The following is a 20,992-nucleotide window of genomic DNA, read 5'->3' on the forward strand; positions in this document are numbered from 1 at the left end:
TTAGAATATCATTGGGACTATTTGAGAACCTTCCTCCACGACTCGGGCTACTGACCCTATCATTACTGTAACGGTGTAGCACTAGGACCCGGCAGTAACAGGAAGTATATATAAGGTGGAGTGTGATTCGGACTCCCTCTTGACTCCTGTTGGTTGGAAGGCACATGGTCTGAGCTAAAAAGGAATTCCCGTTCCGTTCAACAACAAAAAACGCCACAAACTTCATGAGTTTTCCATATCCAAGTTGAAACGTTCAAATTACACCTTGACAGGATAAATTCTGTGCAATGTTTTTCATGAAAACTCCCTAACTTTATTGTTTATTTAAAAAATTGTTTTGGCATTATCCATGCGTCTCTCCACTTAATGTCTTCAAATTTAGATGACCAAAATATAGTAAAACACAGCGTATAATTGTTCTTTAGTAATTTTCTAATCTATCTATTACTGCATTTATCTTTGACAATGTTAATATCACCAATAAATATCGTAGCACTGCAAGTGGGGGCTTGTAAGTCTATATCAACAGGTGGATATCCAGAAAATCGCAGCAATTAAACCATTTTACTTGAGACGATTGACAATTATCAAAGATAATTGCAAAATCCTTTGGTTTCACAGGAATCTGACACTTTTGTAAGAATTCTGAGTAAGATAACAGCTGACATGTTCATCGAAAATTGACTTTCATTTATACAAGATATCTCTATTATTCCATACAAAATATTGATTAGGTGAAAAGTTGTGGTTATAAGCTAATTGCCAAGCCAGCAGTGCCTGCTTATGGAAGTTTGCCAGTTTAATTGTTAGTAACTTGTGGGCTTGCTACTTAGTTAATAAACAATGATCTTTGAGGAACCCAAGTTTCATATATAGTATATTAATATATAAACTGCAAAGGTAGACCACATGACGTCAACTTGCTCACTATGATTGCCTCAATGCACTTCATTAAAACGTACAACAGAGCTGAAAGCGGTCATTTAGGTGGTGGTGGGGGGGGGGGGGGGGGTTACGGTGGAGCAAGAATGTTGGTTCGCGTTCGTTACTATACCGTTTGAATGACGAATTTTAAGGATTTTGTGTTGAAAATAGCATCTGATATTTACACAGATAACAGACACCCTTCTCTTGAATTCAACAACAAAGACGGTATAATGTGACATTTCAGTCTCCCCTTCTTTTGGATGCGATATCAAGACGAAATTCTTCACTCTTTGAATCGCGCGCGCTCCCGCGAGGGGGTGCCAATCCTGAGAATCATGCATCGGGTGATATAACACCGGTCCTAATGAACGAATCGTTCACGAACGACACATCAGTAGGTGTAAGTGAACTGTTTCCCGTAAGGTTTTGTAGTCAATGGGACTGCAAGCTAACAGGAAAGCTGTATACGTGCTTGTTGGTTGTACACTCTCAATTTTGAAACTGAACTGCAGAAAAAAATATCCTGGGAGGATTGTGCTTGCCAGCCTTGCCTGATACTATTTTAACCTTTAACGGTAGGCTACACGTTGCTTTTCTTCAACCAGAAACAGGCTGTACTTTCAAAGTACAACCAGAGAATGTCTACTACTTTGTGACGGACACGTGATTGTAACTTGGCCACTCAGCACTTCCTGTTTTGACAGTGAACAACAGTGGACAGATTCGTGGAGAGGTTCGCTAGGCTTTGTTAGTCTTTGTACCTTGGACTGTAAGTTTTCAAGTTCAGTGATGTACAGTTAGTTTTCTAGGCTCAGAAGGACTACCATTCTTAGAACTAATTGAAATCAGTCTGCCACATCCGCATGTTGACTAAGACAGCAGCATTTAAAGCTCGTGGTAGTGCTAGCACTATCAAGCTAACGCATAATGTTAGCGAAGCTGCTGACTGTAGCTTGCAAACTGCTGTTGATGGTGATGCTTCGGTCATTATTTGGGAGATAATTTAACGGCTCGGCTTGTCGTTTGCCTGCAGCTAGCTTCTTAGTTAACGTTTTTATGAATCCAAGTTAACGTATAAATATATCGTAAATGTACTTTAAGTAACTGATAAGTTATTTACGACAATACTTGTGGGGAATGTGTACAGTGTTACAAGTCATTACTATCTGGTTGATATACTGTAGGTACCGTCAGAGCTATAAAAAAAAACGGAATAAGTGTCATGAATGACCTTCAGTTCGACATGTGCTTAGCTAACTTCAGTAACGACCAGAAAAACTGTTATCCTCTGTGTGTTCGTGTACTGACGACATCGTGTGTGTGTGTTTGTAAGCTCCTTTTGTGAATCCATGTTCCTAGTTCCAGGCCATTGTTGATTTCTCTTTCATTATTGGAGGCCTTGCTAGGCTGTGCCAGCTGTCCAGTTTTTCACCAGAGGTCTGTTCAGGTTAGTTTATCAATGGCTGAAAGTCATACATGCACCTCCTTCTCTCTAGCAGGCTGAAGAAGGTCACAGATGAACTAACCGGCAGGGGACACTATCACTGACCACTCAACCGCTGAACAAGGTCAATACGGCAACAATCTGTCACGTTTTGATACAGGGTTGAGGATTCAGGTAGGCAGCATTGCTACTCTCATACATGTTGATGTTAAAGTGCTGTTTGTATTTTAGTGTGGTATTAAGTTGGTTGTTAAATTAAAAGCAATGTAACTAGTACATTTCAAATGGTCTTTTGTTGGGGGGATAATGAGTTTTTCTTACTTATTCTGGGCATTTTTTCCTTATTGTTTAGTATAAAGTACACCACATAATCAAGAGACATGCACAGTAATATATAATAGCTTTGCATGGCAGTCTTCCACAATGTCCAATGCTACTATACCAAAATACTTTGGGCAGATTGAGGCGCAGGGTGACACAGACGAGTGGAACGAGCAACGTCATAGGTGACGATGGAGAAGACAGTGACTGTGTCCAATGGAGCAGGGATGGTGTATGCTGAGAAGGAACCAGACACCACTCTCAGGTAATCAGCCCAGCACATCCCTGTAAGATCCCTGTATCCACCAGAGGCCTTGTTTCTAAAACGGCGCGAGCTCTGTGGAAATGAGGTCTCAAGGTCTGACTCTTTTTGTAAATGTGTGCATGAGCCTGTGTGTGTGTGACAACGATGGGTTGTCGTATCTTCCAATTCAATGACCAGAACTGTATTTCTGTATAGAAGGTGGTGACGGGACAGGGTACATACAGTATACCCCTGGTTATCTGTGTGGTATCAGTGTGTGTGTTTCTTCTCAACCCTCGTCCTCGCAGCCCTGAGGACCTGTCGGAGCTGCTGGCAGCGGGGACCAAGGAGGTGCACGAGAAGGCTGAGAGCACCCAGTTTGTCAAAGACTTTCTCAGGGGACGGATCCGCAAAGAGCTCTTCAAGGTCAGCCCCCGAGAAAGAGAGGAACAAAGCCTCCATTTAAAGAATCAGTACCTCTTGTCTCAGTTCCTGCCCGACAAAACACAGAACAACACGGAATGTATTTACAATCACATTGATGTCGTGTAGTAATGTTGTGTATTCATTTAGCGGATGCTTTTTTGATCTGAAATGACATACAGAAGGGGGATTTAAACTTTTGACCTCTTGATTTGCAGTCAGGTGCTTTAACCACTATACCTAGCCCTATACAATTGTCAATGATGTCATTGCCATTGATTGTTTATGCTGTCATGAGTGCAGAGGTGTGTTATAACTAGTTTTTGTTTCATGAAAACAGAATCTGAACCATTGCATACTGTGCTAACTCTTGTTCCCCCAGCTGGGTGCAGTGGCTCTCTACTTCACCTACTCTGCCATGGAGGAGGAGATTGAGAGGAACAAGGACCACCCCCACTTTGCCCCGCTCTACTTTCCCAACGAGCTGCACCGCCGCGAGGCCCTGGCGAGGGACCTGGAGTACTTCTACGGAGCCGACTGGCAGGACCAGGTCAGCTGCTCCTCGGCCACCCAGCACTACGTGGACCGCATCCACCAGGTGGGGCGCGAGGACCCGGTCCTGCTGGTGGCCCACGCCTACACCCGCTACATGGGGGACCTGTCCGGGGGCCAGGTGCTGAAGAAGGTGGCCCAGCGGGCCATGAAGCTGCCGCCCACGGGGGAGGGCCTTGACTTCTACACGTTCGACGCCATCCACAGCGCCAAAGCGTTCAAGCAGCTGTACCGCAGCCGGATGAACGAGCTGGAGCTGGACAGGGATACCAAGGATAGGCTGGTGGTCGAGGCCAACCTGGCCTTCCAGTTCAACATGGAGGTGAGGAGGGAAGGAAGTTGTTTTGTTTTTTTCTTCAGTAACTTGTTTATACATATCCGTGGCATCAGGTCCATGCTAACACCCAGGCCTTCTAAACATGTGGGGGGGGAGTTAATTTCTACATGGTGATCGCAAGCGCACCTGTGGGCTTTCTGTAAATTTGGGTTTGTGGTTAAGAGCATTAGCCCATTCACATCGGTTTCACAAAGGAAGATGTGCAGCTCTCTAAACCCTTTCATTTAATTAATCTCCCCAGCTAATTAGCTAGCCTCCATCTCCGTCCCCTAGAGTAAAGCTAGGAGCCCGATGAGATTTAAGAACTACAGATGGCTGGACAAAGCTTATCACCGTAACCCTCGGGAACAGATCCAGACGAGAATAGAAAGATATAACTGAAGGGTTGTCCTAGAATTTTAAATTATAACACGATAAATGTATTCAGTTCATCAGGTTAGGCCACATTCTAAATGTCTCTTTTATTACAGTCTACCAACCCACAGTGTGTTTTTTATTAATAACATATTTATAATTAACATATTATGATTAAACGGGTCACAAGTTTTACTCATATTGCCTACTCATTAGCAGTAATTGCCTCAGCTTTTTCTCTGTTTTTCCAAACTGGTAGAGAGCTGAGATTGCTGCAGCAGTGGTTTTGTGAGATGTGCTTGGATGAGTGGTGATGTGCTTGTTTTGGTCTTGTGTGTGTGTGTGTGTGTGTGTTCAGGTGTTTAACGAGCTGGAAGAGATCGGGAAGACCATCCAGGAGGAGGTGCTGGATGCAGGCATGCCTGTCCATGGAGCCACGGATGGAGACATCAACAAGTGCCCATATTATGCAGCCAAGACGGGTAGGTTCTCCTTTCTAATGAGCTCCAGAGAGAACAGCTTCTCAGCCAGTATAAAGACGGATTTGGTCATTTCATGGTACCACCTGTGCCACAGTACATTAGACCTGTGTATGAAGTCAGTAGATATGTAAATGTCCATTATATATGTCCATCCACAAGGAAAAGGAATCCATGCACTTAGAATACTAGCTGTCTTTTTCTCCCTATCTCAGCGGCCAGCGGTGGGTCAGCCTATGCCTGTCAGCTGGCCATGGCCGTGCTCCGACACCCTACCGGTCAAGTCCTGTTCGCTGCCTGGGTCGCTGCCCTGGCCGGATTGGCTGCATGGTACCTCATGTGATCTATCCATCATCCAATCACTGTCCAGCAGGGAAACGGGAAGAAGAAGGAAAGAGAAAAGTAGTCGCAAGAGGCAATGAAAAATGGGCAGTTTCGTAATTGCTTGGATGACAAGTCCGTCCATTCCCAGTGCTTGTAACTTTTCCTCCTCTCACTCTCTTGCTCTAACTCCCTCTTACCCTTCCGTGTCGGTTGTGGCTGGGCATATCTCAAGTCCTTTTGTAGATCACTTTCATAGCTTTATACTTACACCATTATGAAAGCTCTAAGATGAATGGTGAGTTGGTCCTTTTGAGAGAAACGTAGGTGTGCATTATTTTTTTACGTTTTGGTTACGAGGACGTTGGTTATGAAGTGGCACGTACTTATATTTCGAAAATGAAATAGTGTCTGGCTTTGATATAAGCCAATTTTGAACTTGTGCAATTGATCATAAAGTTGAGTATAAAATGCAGCATAAACTTATTTGGAATATTTCAGAGCAACAATGTGCTTTGGCAAAACAGAACAAGCTATGCATATATTTTGCATGACTAGGCTAGTTGAGTTAAAATTGCAGGGCAGACAACCGTGTTAAAAGTTGACCATTAATATAACCTGGTTTTATATGGACTAATTTGTGTTGAATGGTTGCTGAGCACAAGATGTGAGGTTTGGCGGACTTGAGAACGATTACTAACGGTTGTTAATGGATGTCCAAGGGTACCTGTGCAGACTTGAAAATACTGAGCCATACACTTTCCAAAAGGACAATACTGTAGTGGGTTAACCTTTTATCACCTGCTCCTTCCTTCTTTCTGTACCCCTTATGCCCTATGGTGATAGCATAATAGCTTGTACTACCTGTACACACGTATGAGGTGCCTAGAAGGATGGGCTGACCTCCAGATTAGAAAGCTGTCATCCTTGATATTTGGTTTGGTTAGAACTGGTAGTGTACTGTATCTGTGTTGCTAATATGTAGTTTCAGTGGAAATGTAGTAGAAAAATAACCATCTCCTTAATGCAAGTGAGAAAGCCTCATGATGAATAGCTGGAAGTAACTACAATTTTCATTGAAAATGAAATGCCTAATAGTTCTTGAATCGTTCATTGGAATGTTTATTTTCAGCTGTTACAGTCACATATACCCTACATTCATCTTTTTGTAGACTGAATTAAACTTTAGGCGGTAGAGGAGAGCTGATGGTAGGGAAACTGAAACATCCGTCCGTGGAAGGCCCAAAAAAGTGTGTCCCCAGCACGGAGGCATCTGTTTTTGTGATTTTCTTTTACCGGCGGCGGCAGACCAGCGAGCCCTGAGCCACTGTTGGTTTTCAGAGCCAGGCTCCAGAGCAGGTAGGTTCAGGTCACACCACACAGGTGGTACAAGACACCTCATGTTTCTCAGTTGATGCAGTATATCCATGGTATGGATAGCATATGCACTGCCTTTGACTGCTATTGATGGATGGCCAAATAGATGTGCGAGTGGTATGAAGTGATGGGAACCATGGTTTTTATATTCCGTTTTTAGAAGTAGCACGAGGGTGCACTAACTGGCAGGAGCGAACGGTTGTTCATTGTCATCATAAATAAAATGCACATTCCCCAAATTACAGGTTTGTCTTATCCAACCTATTTTTTGTGCTGAAAGGCCTCAATATGCAGTAAATACCAAAGGACACACTTGCAGGCATTTATCTCGGTCTCAGTTTTGAAGTGGTGAGTGTGGGTCTTCAGCTGTACTGTCCTTCAGAGATCTCATTCACAAACTAATTGAAGGCTATGTCAACTTCCTTGATCCCCTCTCATCTATGATGGTGAAATAGTGTTCATTCAAGTGTTCTGGACCAATGCCACTGTTGTATTAATCTGGAGCGACAGTCTTGGGTTTAGGATTGGAAGGGGGAGTGTGAGACTAATGCAAGGCTTGTCATATTCTAATAACTCTGTGGTGTCAGGAATACTCCAAAAGGCAGTAGGCCACAACTGATGTGACAGCTCCTCGATAAGCCTTTTGATTGCGCGCACACACACTTTTGATAAGATAACCCTACTTGATTTATTAGAATTATTGTCTTGCTTTATTCCCTGCCTTTAAAATGCTCTCCACAGAACACCTGTCAGCACTGTCTACAGCTGGTGGGTATTGGTCAAGAATGCTGTTTGGTTGTCCCCTCACAACATGATGCATTTTTGTAACCATGGGGACATAACTGAATCAAATGCAGTATTGTGGCTGTTTTGAGACTAAAACCTCAGGAGAGTGGGTGAGTGTTTGAGAATGTGTTCTTGTGTTCTAACTAAATGGATCCCCTTTGACCTGCAGAGTGTCTGACTGGGTCACATCAGGGGGCAAACACAGGCCCCGTATGGCATTTTACTGCGAGTGGTCATAAACCAATCAATTTTCATAAATGTAACTTGTTAGCTTTATTGTTGACTGACATGACAAGTGTAAAATGGTGTGTGAGTAGGGCAGCAGGTCACAGTATTAGGCTACATTGTATTGACTGTAATTAAATAAAATACAGATTTTCTGGAATCAATACTTTCGGTCTGTGATTTTATATTTGAGGAGAAGCCATAGGAAACGCATGAAAGCCCATGGAATAATTCATAGATGGAATATTGAAAACCATGGAACTATGTAACTAATATGGGGATGAAAATTGCTATTAGATAGACAGTTTCCTTTATTAATCCCCAGAGGGAAATTAAATCTAATCATAGAAGCCAAATACATTAAATTAAAGAAGACAACGAGCAAGTGATTTGGAATAGTAAATAAATAGAAAGCTGAGTCCCAGTTTAAAAGCAGGCCAGGGGCCTGGGGGGTGTTCCATCAATGTAGATTAAGGAAAAGCCAGCCTTATTTCAACAAGTCTCGCTAACTTCAGCGAGAGTTCCGTTTCCAATAAGGTGGCTTATTCTTGTTCTAGCTAAGTAACCAAGGTAAATTATACTTCTGAACTCACCTGCTCTGTGTCAGGCTAAAAGTTTAGCTAAATTAAGATGTTGCAAATAATTTCAAACAGGCATAAACAGACTGTCAAAAATATTTTCCATATTGTCTTGAATTTATACATAACCTACATCCAAAAACAATTTTCAATTGTTGCCACATTCTTTTTTGGCTATTATTCTCAACCTCCTGTTGAGAATATCGGCCAGATTACTGTCAGGACGTTTTCAGACATCTTATCAAATACTGCCAATTAGGCCTAAATGCATTAGTTATGTTAAGTAGATTTGGTAGGCCCACAATTTACGCATTTAAACGGTTGTAATGGTTTGACAAGTTTTCTCCCTCGCCGTGTTAATTGCAGCAATGTTGCCCTTTTTGGGGATAACGCCCAAAATAACACCACTCTGCTGGTTTACGCTTTGCTTTTTGCGACATAACTCCACTTTTTGACGATCGCCTGATCTGGGCTGCTTCTGTTCTCGGTGCGCACGATCCAAGCTTATTGAGGTCTAGCTTGAATTAGCGTTGCATGTTAGTGCCTTAGTGGAATGGCTTGAGGCTTAAGTCTGAGTTGACGTTTACCTAAGTGCGTCTTTTTCGTGTAAGTTTGGCTTTTGTTAGCCAAGTTGATGAAACATAGCCTGGTCCTAACCAGACCCTCGTACATTTCATTTGTACAGAGGGTCTGGGATCGCTCCATTGACAAGCGTTAACTTCCTTGAAGGCGGGTCCTCTGTTGAAGTTTAAAACTATTGGATCTGCCCAGAGCCACTCTGATCTGCCATAACCAATCACAAGCGTTCGCCTTAGCCAACTCCTTCACCACTACTGTAACGGAGCTAGCTGCCGTAGCTGGAAAATCAAACTTCCCGAACCCCGTGGGGAGGAGGGCCACAACATCATGGCCACCAACAAAACGCATCTTTTCATTTTTTTTTTTAACTTATTTACTTTGCGATGTGCACCCGGTGCATAATTTTTCAGAGATATTTTCGTTTTTGGGTAGGCCTTTGAACAAATTGGGTTGGCCTGTGCCTACCCGTGGCTACGCCCCTGGTATGAACTTGACTAAAACTCATAAAAAATGTATGCTTGAAACAAAGACGAAAACTAAAAATTTAAACAGGCCGCCAAAAACATCACTAGATCCACCACAGCAAAAAGCAATGCACACGGCCATGTGACTTCTTCCAAAAAGAATGTACCCTCATCCACCAGTTTATCCCCCAAAAAATGAGACGCCATGATTGACGTGAACAATAGGATACGTAAGTCAAATGTTTAGGCATCAGGCATTTAGGTATATATCTCAATCTAAAATCTACAATTGAAAAACAATTCAAAATTCATGAATTTTGAATACTTAATTTACGGCATGAAATGTCTCAACAAATAATTGGTTTAATTAAAGTGACTTTCTTTTGGATCCTTGTCTGAAAATATATGGGCCCTACGTTATGTCATTCAGGGATAGGCTGACCCAATAAACAAACTAAACATTGGTTGCAGGGTCCCAACATAAAAATAAGTAAATATGATCAATATTTTTGTTTATGGCCCCCAAAACCCTAGGGCCGGCCTACAATTTCAGCACCACACAGCAGTTATTCAACAAGTAACCAGCAGATAAACATACCCTGCCATACGTGCAGTGTCCACTGCACACCTCCCCGTTGCTTTTAGTCAGCCATTACAACTAGTCTAGGTCTTTCTAAGCCGTTTACATCTTAATATGTACATTGATTGTTGACTCCCTTTGAAAAGTAGTTGTAGGCATCACTTTTGAAGGCTTTAATAGCCTCTTTACTAACTGTAAACACACTTTAACAAATAATATTTGGAAATCGTATTGGTAGTCTAGCTACTATATGAAATAGTGGTAGACATCGGGATAGGTTCGCTCTACCTTAGCTATCAATTTCAGATCAGCCGAAAATAAATTATAGCCCAAAATAAACAACATTCTGATCCAGTGGGTTGGTTAGGGGACACTATTCGATGTGTCGCTGCTTTTCACAGCCAGTTAATTAATGGTAATATGCGCTAGTCATGTTAACTTGATGGTAGCGTTGTTAACGACTAATCTACGAAACGCACCAGCCGGATGTAGTAATGGACCTTACGTTCTAAAATGATCCGTTATTGTTATAAGACAATCGGTACTGTTACATTGTTACATGCTTCTGTATTTATTTTGCAACATCTCATTGATACATTGTTATGTATTCTCTCCAGTTTTAACTTCCTATATATTCAGTAAACCAACGATGTTGGAGGAAAACGTCTCCGGTGGATTGCTTGTGGGAAGAGTTTAGCTGCCTGTCAAATTATACTCGGCACAGACCCTGGCACTGACCTTACGAGCGGTGAACGGGACTGCACCTGACTACATCAAGTCTCTTGTCCAGCCTTACACCCCCACCCACCACCAAAGGTATTCTTCTGACAACCTTCTGGTGGCCCCACCACAGCGGCCCCACCATGGCGGTCCTAGCACATTTGGTGCTCCGGGCAAGGAAAAGGGGTCGGGAAACACTGCAATAGGTGTGAGCACACACACGCACTACCTTTGCAATGCCAGCAGAGGGCGCCAAACACAAAAATGCCGTTCCTCTTTTCGCGGGTCTCCTGTGCCTCGAGCCGCTACTTGCCTCTCAAGAGCGCCCGCTCCCAACCCAACCTTTTCTCCTGTCTGGCCCCCCAATGTTGGAATCATCTCCCCACCTCCATGAAAAGGCTAAAGAGCACTTGTTCCGGCGGTACACCAGCACTTAAGAATGATTTGTTGGATCAGATGTTAGCTTATTTCCTCTAGGAACACAATGACGATTATTGAGGGAATTTCTGATCATGTTGGTTAGTTGTAACTGATTTAAATATTTATACTGGCTGTGAATTATATTATTGTTGCTTGCTTTCCTCAACGTACACGAACACTTTCGAGGATCATGTTGTTTAATTATAATTTGGTGATTGTAACTGGTGTTGGAAGACACATGCAGTAGGGCAGAATAGAGGAACTGGGCAAAGGGTGCTGGTGTGGAAAGTCCCCAAAAACTGTGCAGAATGGGTAGAGAACACTAGATATCATTGTATCAAGGCCCAATTGGAGAAGAAGCCATAGGATCTTTAAATTGTAATAGGCCAATAGATATAAAGCCCTCACCCGCCACTTACAGGATTCCGAAAAATCAACATGTACAGTTACTGTGTTCTCACTGCATGTTTTAATCAATTCTCTGTATGCTTTTGCCTGATTGTGAACAAGGCACACGTGTTGTTGTCTCACTTAAGTTTCTCCTCATACAGATGAAGCAACTCTTAAAGACTCCCACTATGCAAGTTAAGTTTCATGTTGAAGTGGATCCCACTGGCTGTTTGGTCTTGAACCTCGCTCCCACTGCCTCCATTGAACACTGATTCCACTTACCTCTGGAGCCAGAACTGTATACTTGATTTTGCACTGTAAACAGGTGCAAACAGGTGACTTTAAAGCCCCCTTAGAACCTGAAGCATCAAGTCTGTGTTCTCATGATGAAGACACAGACTTGTACTTCTGTCGGATGCCTTAGGTGGTGTTACATAGAAGGGCCCCAGAGCACAGAAGGATGAGTAACTCAGCTTCATATTCAGGTTCTTTTTGAGAAAGTCTCTATGGAGGTTCAGCATTGAGTCTGTTAAAATCACCCTTTGATGTTTCATCTTGTTCCTGGTGATGGTATCTGTTTTATCAGTTGTCATGCAAGATGAGTTTACAATGAACTCCTTAACAGTCTGGTCGATATGTTGAAGATATGTTGCCATCTTAAATGTTGTCTGTTTTTTTGTCAATCATTAATTTGTATCTAACACCAAACTGGCGAAGCCTATGAAGAAGCCGTTACTTCTTTGAAGTTGGCTTTCCATTAGCATCCACTCTGTTTCTGTTCGTGGAGAATCTACAATAGTTTCATCTTTTAGTTTGACATTTGACATTTCTATTTGAGCCTTCTTTTCCCACCATTCCTGCTTTCTTAGTTTGTGTTGCTCTTTTGTTCATTTCTTAACCTTTTCTTTCAATACTTTCATCTCCCTTGCGTGTATTTTCCTGGTTTCAAGAGGGGAGTATGCTTCTCACAAACCTCCACAAACCTCTTCCTTCTTCCTCCTTTCCACTCAAGAGACCTTGTCTCATCCCCTCAATGATTGATGGAATGAACACTGCTTTCTATAGTTCAAACTATTACAATAGCTTTTTTTTCCTGCATGATTGTTTTATAAGTACTGAGGTCTGTTTGACTGAAGTCAAACATTATCAGGGAATTTCTACCAGGAAATATATAATATCCTGATTGCTGTCGGCCTCACTCAGAGACTGTGGCTGAAGAGATCAGGCATGTCCGATTCCCTAACCGCTCAGCCACCTGACTCCCACAAATTCTTTATTGAAATCATCCCTACTTTGAAGTAAAAGCTGTGACTACAGGGATTTCAACTTGTTTGCTGAATATAAAAAAAAAAAACTGGACTGCTGCATCCATCAACAGAAATAAGTCAAAGGGGGTCCTCAGGGTTAAAGCTGACCAAAATATGCCAGATTTATTTTGAATTTGAAAAATATCTGACGGAGTTTACATGAATTGATGACAGATTTTGAAAGGTTGTTGTTAATGTATAAAATAATGCAATGTTCACTTTAAGTATTTTGTGATATTTTATTAAGCCATCCAATTAACCTCATATTCATATTTGACATTTTAAAACACTTTATATTTGCAGTTCAATACTGTGACCTCTATGGAGGACGAGTTCATTTGCATGGGGTTTCATAGTACAGTGCTGGTATTTTATACAATTACTATGAAATAATACAAATATATACAAAACTAAGGGTCTAAACATACATAAGTCTTTCATATCCAACTTATAAACCCTTTATAAATGAAATAATGTATTGTTTTTTAGGCAAATTGCAACATTTTGATAGGGGACATGTTTTGTCCCTTATTTCCAGAAACAGTGATATATATCAGATGATTTATAGAGCTGTGCCTAATCTTTTGTAACAATAGGAAAGATATGACTATTTGGAAACAAAATATTCTACCTTTAGAAACAGTACTGACATCTACACTAAAACTACTTTCCCTTCCAATTTACAACATTACGTTTACAAGACTTTCTTTTAAAAAGTTGTGTTGAAGTGTAAAGGGTTAGGTTGTTCATACGGTGAAAAGTAGGTGTCCTGAAAAGAAGCTGGTAGAGCTGAGACCATTGTTCCCCAGACTGGCCTCAAGCCAAACCTGGTCTCCTTCGGCTAGCTGCAACACCATGTCACCTGTGGAGGTGTGGCGACCATTTTGGAAAAGCTGGAAGCCCTGCAGCTCCAATGCACCGTTCAGCCACAGGTCAACGCTCCCCATAGTAATGAAGGACGTGCAGTGGTAGCTGAACTGGTAGACGCCAGGCAGGGCACATGTGAACACCCCTGTCTGTGTGTTGTAATGGTCTTGACCATTGTAGATGACCTGACGAAAAACAATGACTTTCTTGCTGGAGTGATTGGTGTCACCCAGACGGACAGAGAAGGCAGAGTGTTGCTGGGTAGCGTTGCTGTTTGAACCGGGGTGTCCGGGGGGACCTCTCATGCCTTCAGGACCTGGGGATAATCACAAATGATGAGGTGGGAGTTATGGACAAGTTCTTAATGCTTCACAGTACTTATCACATTAAATTAAATATAGTTTATATAGTTTGATATACTGTAGGCTTTTTACACAATGTGTGATATTGACTATGACTTAAAATATATTGGACCAATACATTGATAATCTTTTTGCCATAAAGAACTACCTTGTTTTCCTGGGGGTCCTTGGGGCCCAGCAGGTCCCTGTAAACAATCTGTGGGTTTAGGAGGAGAAAGCATTTAGCATAAAAAAAAAAAAATCTATCACATTGATTAAAACATTGATTCATTTGATTCTTAAAGTGCACTTCTAAATAAAAAGAACCATCAGATTGTGTCAGAAGGAACATTGCAGCAAACAGACCAACCACCAAAAGATTTGTTTCAACTGTAAGTGTTGTGCTTGCTCAAATTACTTCGCGTCAGTCAGAATCGGACCTAATTTTCAATATGATTACTGCAACTGCCTGTTGAGCCTGCAAGACCAAATACCATACATGAACCCTGAAGACAACCGCTGTGCTCTCTATCAAGATCATCGTATTTTGAAATGGGAATACCGATTTGAAACAAATGAAAAGTTACCCATTGCATTCTGATAGAATGTACAGTACATGCAAACAAGACCTTCTCCAGTGGCCATTTACCTGGCTCACAGGCTCTCTCTGTCCAGGGTGAGAGGTTGAGGGGAAGGAGGCGGTTGCAGCTGACAAGAGGGTTTGAGCTCGACCTAATGCGGAAGGGGTCGCGGGGGACCATGTTGATATCAGTGTTATCACAGATGATACGACTCAAAGAGACTGACGTCAGGGAAGCTCTTTGCCTTGAGGTGAAGACGCCTGGATTCTGGTACCACAGCCTGGAGACAGCAATACAGTAACAGGTGAAACACAGCCTCATAATACATAATACATTTAGATGCATGCAAACCCTTACCTGTCTCCCTGGCGAATCCTCTTAAACTGGTTGGCTATGAGACAGGCGAAGAGTGGGCCCACACGTCCATTCCGAACAAAGGGCTCGGCCACGCCTCCCAGCCAAACATCAATGTTGGCTGGTGTGCCGTAAAGCTGTAGAAGCCTGCGGGCCAGTTCAGTGTTGTTCAGGACCTGTGCCAACTCTTGTAGGTCTTGGGGCTCAGAGAGCCCACAGAACCTGCGCCACTTGTTGTAACCTTAAAGGGAACAGGAAATTAAAGTTGGTATACTGTAAATGGATATAATGTTATGTTTTTATTCATTTTCTTTTATTCTATACTATTAAACATGGGTTTAATTTGCCTTTTGTATTTAAATAGTAACAATAGAACAGAATGGAATGCCTTTTATAGAATGTATTAGCCAGAATGTGTAAGAAAAGAAATGATGCTGTGCACTGGAAAAGGGCTATTATAAACAATAGAGGGAGGTGACTGTCAGCGGGTGGGACTGGAGGAGGAGGTGTGTACCAGGTAGTCCGTGGTCACGTCCCCTCTGCATGTTTAGAGAGGCCAGGTCCAGAGCTATGTGCATAACAAACTGGAACAGTCTATCCCTCAAAGCGTCCACCATCATGTGGTCCTGAGTACCCAATTTGGCCGGACGGATTATCAAACCACGGAGTAGAGGGTCAATACCACCTAAAGGGAGAGAAGAGAGAGAAAAACTGTATAAAAGGTTTCTCACTTCCAGGTGATATAAACCTGACAGGCAATTCCTCCATAGGCCCCTGCCTTGTCACTTACCCTCAAACACCACTCTCCAGGGGGTGAAGAAGGCCTCATATAGAGGTACGCTGGGAAAATTAGGATTCTCTTTGAGGTTTTCGTCAACACGGAACACCAGGGGCTGGATGGCGAGGTGAGCAAAGCGGTATGCAGCCGTAGCAAACACGTTGGCGATACTTGGATCAATATCCTGATCGTAACCAGGGTAGAGGCCCAGCTTACGGTTCATCACATCTGGGCCCACAATGTGAGGCAGGTAGTCCCGGAAGACTAAAATCTGATAAGGAGATGGAGAGATACTCTGTATGCGTGCATGTTTGAAAAGGTTTCAAATAACTTAAGATACTTAATATAAGAGGATCAAAGTGAACATGTGAAGAAAAATGGTGTGCATGTGCAAGTGTGCGTGCATGGGTTACCTGGGCATAGGCGCCCTGAATCTTGCGAGCTTCTTGGTAGAGTGTCTCACTGTCCCAGTGTGGGTTGATGCGACGCAGCTCGCGAGCCAGCCGGTTGTGCTCACGCACAAAGAGTGTGTGAATGGACGTCAAGGCGATATTCTCATCCACACGTGCATCACCTGGGGCAAAGAAAGTGACTTAAACATCAACTTAAATAGTCACAGGCACCATCGCTGCAAAAGTTCCAATTAACAATTGTCCACAGCCAACGACTGAACCTAAATGTTTTAAATCGCCTCTGCCTTCAGTTTCTGATTGCCTTAAGTTAAGTTTGTGGTTGACTTAAAGGTGTTAGCATATTGTAAGAGAGACACAGTTGAGATCTACCAACCTGCAAAGAAGCAGGGCACTTCCCTGGCATTTGTGTCATTGGTGATCCTTTTGCGCGTAGCGCACATGTTGCCATTGAGGGTGGTGAAGGGTAGCAACTCCCGCCCGTTATCTGTGAACTCGGTGTTGACACGCATAAGGCCGCCGTCATCGGTCAGGTTACGGAGGTCCAAAGCCAGCCCCTCCTCAGAACCATACACTTGTCCTAAGTCTAGGAAGGCCGTTAGAGCGTTGATCTGCTCCCTCTTGTTGCTCACACCGCCAAACATGTAGGCTGTGTTTCCTGTGCCGCAGACAGGCGCAGATCTGAAGACAGGGATGCAGTTGTTGGGGCCAGGGGGAATGCGAGGGTCCCCCGGTGGAATCTGCTCACAAAGGACAGTATATGGTCAATGGCAAAATCGTTTAACTGAGTGTTTACAATGTGGTATGCCCCCTTAATACACAATTAAGCACACTTCCAAACTTTATTTTAAAAATGTATTCAAAACTTGGGGAGTGAAAGTCACTGACTGGGATGGGGAAGCAGGGTTCTGAGCGCTCGCAACTCTGGTCGCAGTCCAGGCCATTGCTGAAAGAGCGGATGCTTGGGGAGAAAGGCGTGAAGGTCAGGTCGTGGTCATTCCACTGGCCAAACAGGGTCACGAGATGGGTGAACTCTTGATCGCTCACCACGGCCTCATCCGTTGTGTTCAAAATGAGGTTTGAGACCTCCCTGACCTGAGCACAAACGGTAAAGAAAAAACGCAGCATTTTTTCCAGGTGTATTAATGACCAGTTTGTGACATTTAAGGTGATATCTTGTTTTAATTTCTAAGTTCTGCTTCTGCGGTCATACCAGAGGAAGCACAAAGTTGTTAAACTTCTTATTTTGGTCCCAGCCTATAGGCTCAGAGACGCCATCGTCATACTGGGCAGGTAGCAGGCGCGTGAAGGGGGTGTTGGAGGCTCCGAAGAAAGGGTTCTTCCTGGCAAATAGACATTGAGAAACCAAACTTTAGAAATGTTTTCAAAATGTGCGGTGAGGTTTCAGTGGCCAAGGTTCAAAGAAACATCATTCAACTTCAGTTGTTCTTCCTCAAAAATATACCTTCATATTTCACAACAGCCCGAACACACAAATGTGTTGGTACTCTTAAATGCATGAAAATGATTATATTTTGTTTAGCTTTTGAAATCTGAAAAAAAGATAATGTGGTTGCTCTTAGGTCTTGTTCACACTTGAAGTTTGGTTCTCTTGATTTTCTTAGTTCGGACCAAAAAAGTAAATGATTGATATAGTCCTGGTTCGCTTAGCGCTCACACTGGCATTTTTAACACCAAACCTAAACAAAAGCATACGAATAAGGTTGCACCCTAAATGGACGGTTTTTATTGTTTCTCTGGAAGCCGAGACCCACTATTCAGGCGGTCTTGGTACACTTGTATGGTATGCACCAAGATTCGTATGGCAGCGTTTACACTTGTTAAAATGAACCGCACAAACAGAACAATCACACCAGAGTTTGTTATAATTCAACCAAAGCTGCCAAATGTAAACAAACCCTTACAAGTTGTTGCAGACACTTGTGGCCGTGCGATACTTGTTGATGTTGGGGGTGGTACGACAGGATGGAGGCCTAATTCTAGCCGCACAGCCAGTCATTGTGGCGATGGTTTCAAGATCCTGGTCTGAGAGTATATCTGAGGTGACAGGAAAAGATGATTAGTATGTGTGCGAGTGCCCGATACGTCAGCGTGTGTTATTCTGTACAATGTTTGTTTGCATGCCAATGTCTAACTGACCTGTTGCATTAATTTGGTTGATGGAGCGTTTGTGTGCATGGTGTACATTGGCTTTGATCAGTCTCAGGGTGTTCTCCATGTAGTCTGCAGCTCTCACGGCAGACCGCGTGTCTCTGCGCGGTTGCTTGTAAAGACGTAGTACGTCTGAAGGCTTGACTGACTCGCTACGCACTCTGGCCAGACTCCTGAGGCACAAACACGCACAGATAATTGATATAACATCGCCGCTGTGTGTCTATTCATCTCTGCCAGGAATACAATAAACTGAAATATTTTGAAACCCAGAACTGTTTTGCCTGAATGGACCACAACTGGGATCAAAACAATGCACATTGCAATATTTTGCCAGGCAGACAGTTGCTGAACACAGATTAGAAGTACTAAAACAATTATGCAAATAGAAGATGGAAAACTGTCAGCTTCACTCACTTCTCTCTGGAGTACTTATAGGCATCGTCCACAATTCTCTTTGCCTCCTCCAGTGCACTTTCTATGTAGGGGCTGCCCAAGCTTTTCTCTGTTGACCATGATAAGCAAAATATGTCAAATATATATGATATATGCACATGAGATTAGTAAATGTGGCCTGTCTGTTTATAATCCTACCTGATAGGACAGAGTAGTTGAGTGTCAGCGCCAAGCCCAACGTCAGAAGGAGAGAGGGAAGGAGATTCATCTCTGAAATAAATATAAGAAATGGTGTTCAGCTGCCATAACTGGGAGTACCTCAAGGAGAATCTTAGGCCAAACCAATAATATACCAAAGAATACCAAAGAAACATGTTGTAAGAACATTTAAAAAAATATATCTGTATTAAACAAGTATGACAAAAGTGGCTTTATAATCACACATACACAGATAAACAGTAGACACAGCTTTGAACACAACTTACCAATCTACTTTGAGTTAGATGTTCATGGATAACTAAAAGATAACTATGATCCTCATCTGTAAGGCAAGGTAAGTGTAAGGCTTAAGTCCTCTTACCTGTGTGAGTCTTTTACAACTGCATGAATTGGAAGATCAGTTTAGTGTTATATCTAACCAGTAACTGTGTATTTATAGAAACAGGTGAAGCCTCACCCCTTCTAGTGTTGCTCACGAGGGGAGTGTGCTTCTCACAAACCTCCACAAACCTCTTCCTTCTTCCTCCTTTTCACTCAAGAGACCTTGTCTCATCCCCTCAATGATTGATGGAATGAACACTGCTTTCTATAGTTCAAACTATTACAATGATTTTTTTTTCTGCCTGATTGTTTTATGTTCAAGTACTGAGGTTTGTTTGACTGAAGTCAAACATTATCAGGGAACTTCTACCAGGAAATATATAATTTCCTGATTGCTGTCGGCCTCACTCAGACTGTGGCTGAAGAGATCAGGCATGCAAACAGGTCAGGGGTAAAAAAGGTAAGAACGATACGTATAAAAATAAAAAATAAAAATATTGATTTTCTCATCGGATCTGCACCAATCACGTAGGTGACCCATTTTGGTTTGAAGAAGGTGAGTCTTTGGTTTGAAGAAGGTGAGGAGTTTGCATGCCTGAGATACTCTTCATCTGCCAACGCTCATCATAGAGGGGATGGAAGAGGTGGCCCAGGATGGTCTTTATTTCGTCCCTCATCCTCCTCTCCACCACTGTGTCTAGACTTGTCTTGGACCAACAACAAAGCTGGCCATCCTCACCAGCTTGTGGAGTCTGTTGCTCTCCCCAGCCTTCCCCAGCTGCCTCCACAGCACGCCACAGCAAAGAACAGTTTGCTGGCTAATATAGATAAGTTGAACATCTGCAGTTGCCAGCTGTACACCTCCAAAGGACCTGAGCCTCAGAAAGAACTAGAGGGTACAACTTCTGGGGAAATTGTGGGGTGTGCTTGCGTCGGTTGCAGATGGGTCAATTTTTTTTACTGAAATCCTTACAACTGCTATACAGCGACGCACCACACAAGTTTGAGTTTAAATACATTATTCAATGTGACATTACGTACTGTACATGCAAGTATTAGCTGAATGTCTTAAATGCCTGATGCGCTTGTCGATCAGTCCTCCTACACTACGGCACAATACTTGTTGAGCAACAGCGCAAACAGCAGATACAGTGGCTAACAACGCTAGTGCTATTAGCTGCTCGGCTCCATGAAGCCGGGTAAAAAGGGCTCGTGAGACTGCTCATCAAAAGAACGAAGGGGAACCCACTTGTCTGGCAGATTGACTTTGTCATTAAGACATGTTCATACCTAGCGAAAAATAACCTAAACTTTCCAAGACTTTTAGCTACGGTACTAATGCTGATGACTCGCTAATATCTGTCTAACTAGAACGTTGTATCTATACATTGTTGCTAACGTGTGCTGACGTTGTGACGTTAGGATAGCACTGAAGTGGCTAGCAAACTACCTAGCATTCAAGGCACTTTTTGCCACAAAAACATGTAAGGTCCTAAACCGTGCAAGCAATGCAATCGTGACCAAGACAACATTTTGACACCGACGTTGTTTATGTACTCCAAATATTGACGAATCTTTTAGGGTGGGCAAATAAATAATAATAAACTGGAGAGGGTACAATTTCTTGGGAAATTGTGGACTGTGCTCCTGTATTTTTGTACAGCTGCCATCCGTAGGGATATATGCAGGTAGCAACGCTAGTGCAAAATAACTATTTAGCTGGTT

The 20,992-nt window shown here is 42.8% G+C and overlaps 2 protein-coding genes across 9 annotated transcripts; one reads left to right on the forward strand and one right to left on the reverse strand.

Moving 5' to 3' along the window:
- The first annotated feature begins 1,219 nt into the window (after positions 1–1,219).
- Positions 1,220–7,954, forward strand: hmox2b (heme oxygenase 2b). 7 transcript variants are annotated; one of them, XM_084678080.1, is made up of 7 exons: positions 1,220–1,327; positions 2,427–2,545; positions 2,831–2,957; positions 3,245–3,362; positions 3,742–4,233; positions 4,961–5,084; positions 5,297–7,954. In XM_084678080.1, exons 3-7 carry the CDS (start codon positions 2,884–2,886, stop codon positions 5,422–5,424), a joined length of 936 nt encoding a protein of 311 aa, XP_084534206.1. In that variant the 5' UTR covers positions 1,220–1,327; positions 2,427–2,545; positions 2,831–2,883; the 3' UTR covers positions 5,425–7,954. The 7 variants fall into 7 exon arrangements, with proteins under 7 accessions (XP_084534206.1, XP_084534205.1, XP_084534204.1 ...); XM_084678079.1 differs by having other exon boundaries at positions 1,309–1,327; positions 2,424–2,545; XM_084678078.1 differs by lacking the exon at positions 1,220–1,327 and adding an exon at positions 1,354–1,502.
- A 5,034-nt stretch (positions 7,955–12,988) lies between these two features.
- On the reverse strand, positions 12,989–20,642 carry LOC146253803 (eosinophil peroxidase-like). 2 transcript variants are annotated; one of them, XM_084676959.1, is made up of 16 exons: positions 19,404–20,642; positions 19,213–19,268; positions 18,926–18,997; positions 18,749–18,836; positions 18,320–18,504; positions 18,085–18,217; positions 17,373–17,502; positions 17,048–17,254; positions 16,536–16,899; positions 16,163–16,323; positions 15,762–16,020; positions 15,486–15,656; positions 14,975–15,212; positions 14,686–14,897; positions 14,206–14,253; positions 12,989–14,011 (listed from the first exon to the last, which is right to left on the reverse strand). In XM_084676959.1, exons 3-16 carry the CDS (start codon positions 18,993–18,995, stop codon positions 13,575–13,577), a joined length of 2,703 nt encoding a protein of 900 aa, XP_084533085.1. In that variant the 5' UTR covers positions 18,996–18,997; positions 19,213–19,268; positions 19,404–20,642; the 3' UTR covers positions 12,989–13,574. The 2 variants fall into 2 exon arrangements, with proteins under 2 accessions (XP_084533085.1, XP_084533084.1); XM_084676958.1 differs by having other exon boundaries at positions 18,926–20,642.
- Positions 20,643–20,992: the final 350 nt, after the last annotated feature.

This window comes from Hypomesus nipponensis, chromosome 17 (genome assembly GCF_054491055.1).
Source record: "Hypomesus nipponensis isolate SF chromosome 17, ASM5449105v1, whole genome shotgun sequence".
Classification (NCBI taxonomy): Eukaryota; Metazoa; Chordata; class Actinopteri; order Osmeriformes; family Osmeridae; genus Hypomesus; species Hypomesus nipponensis.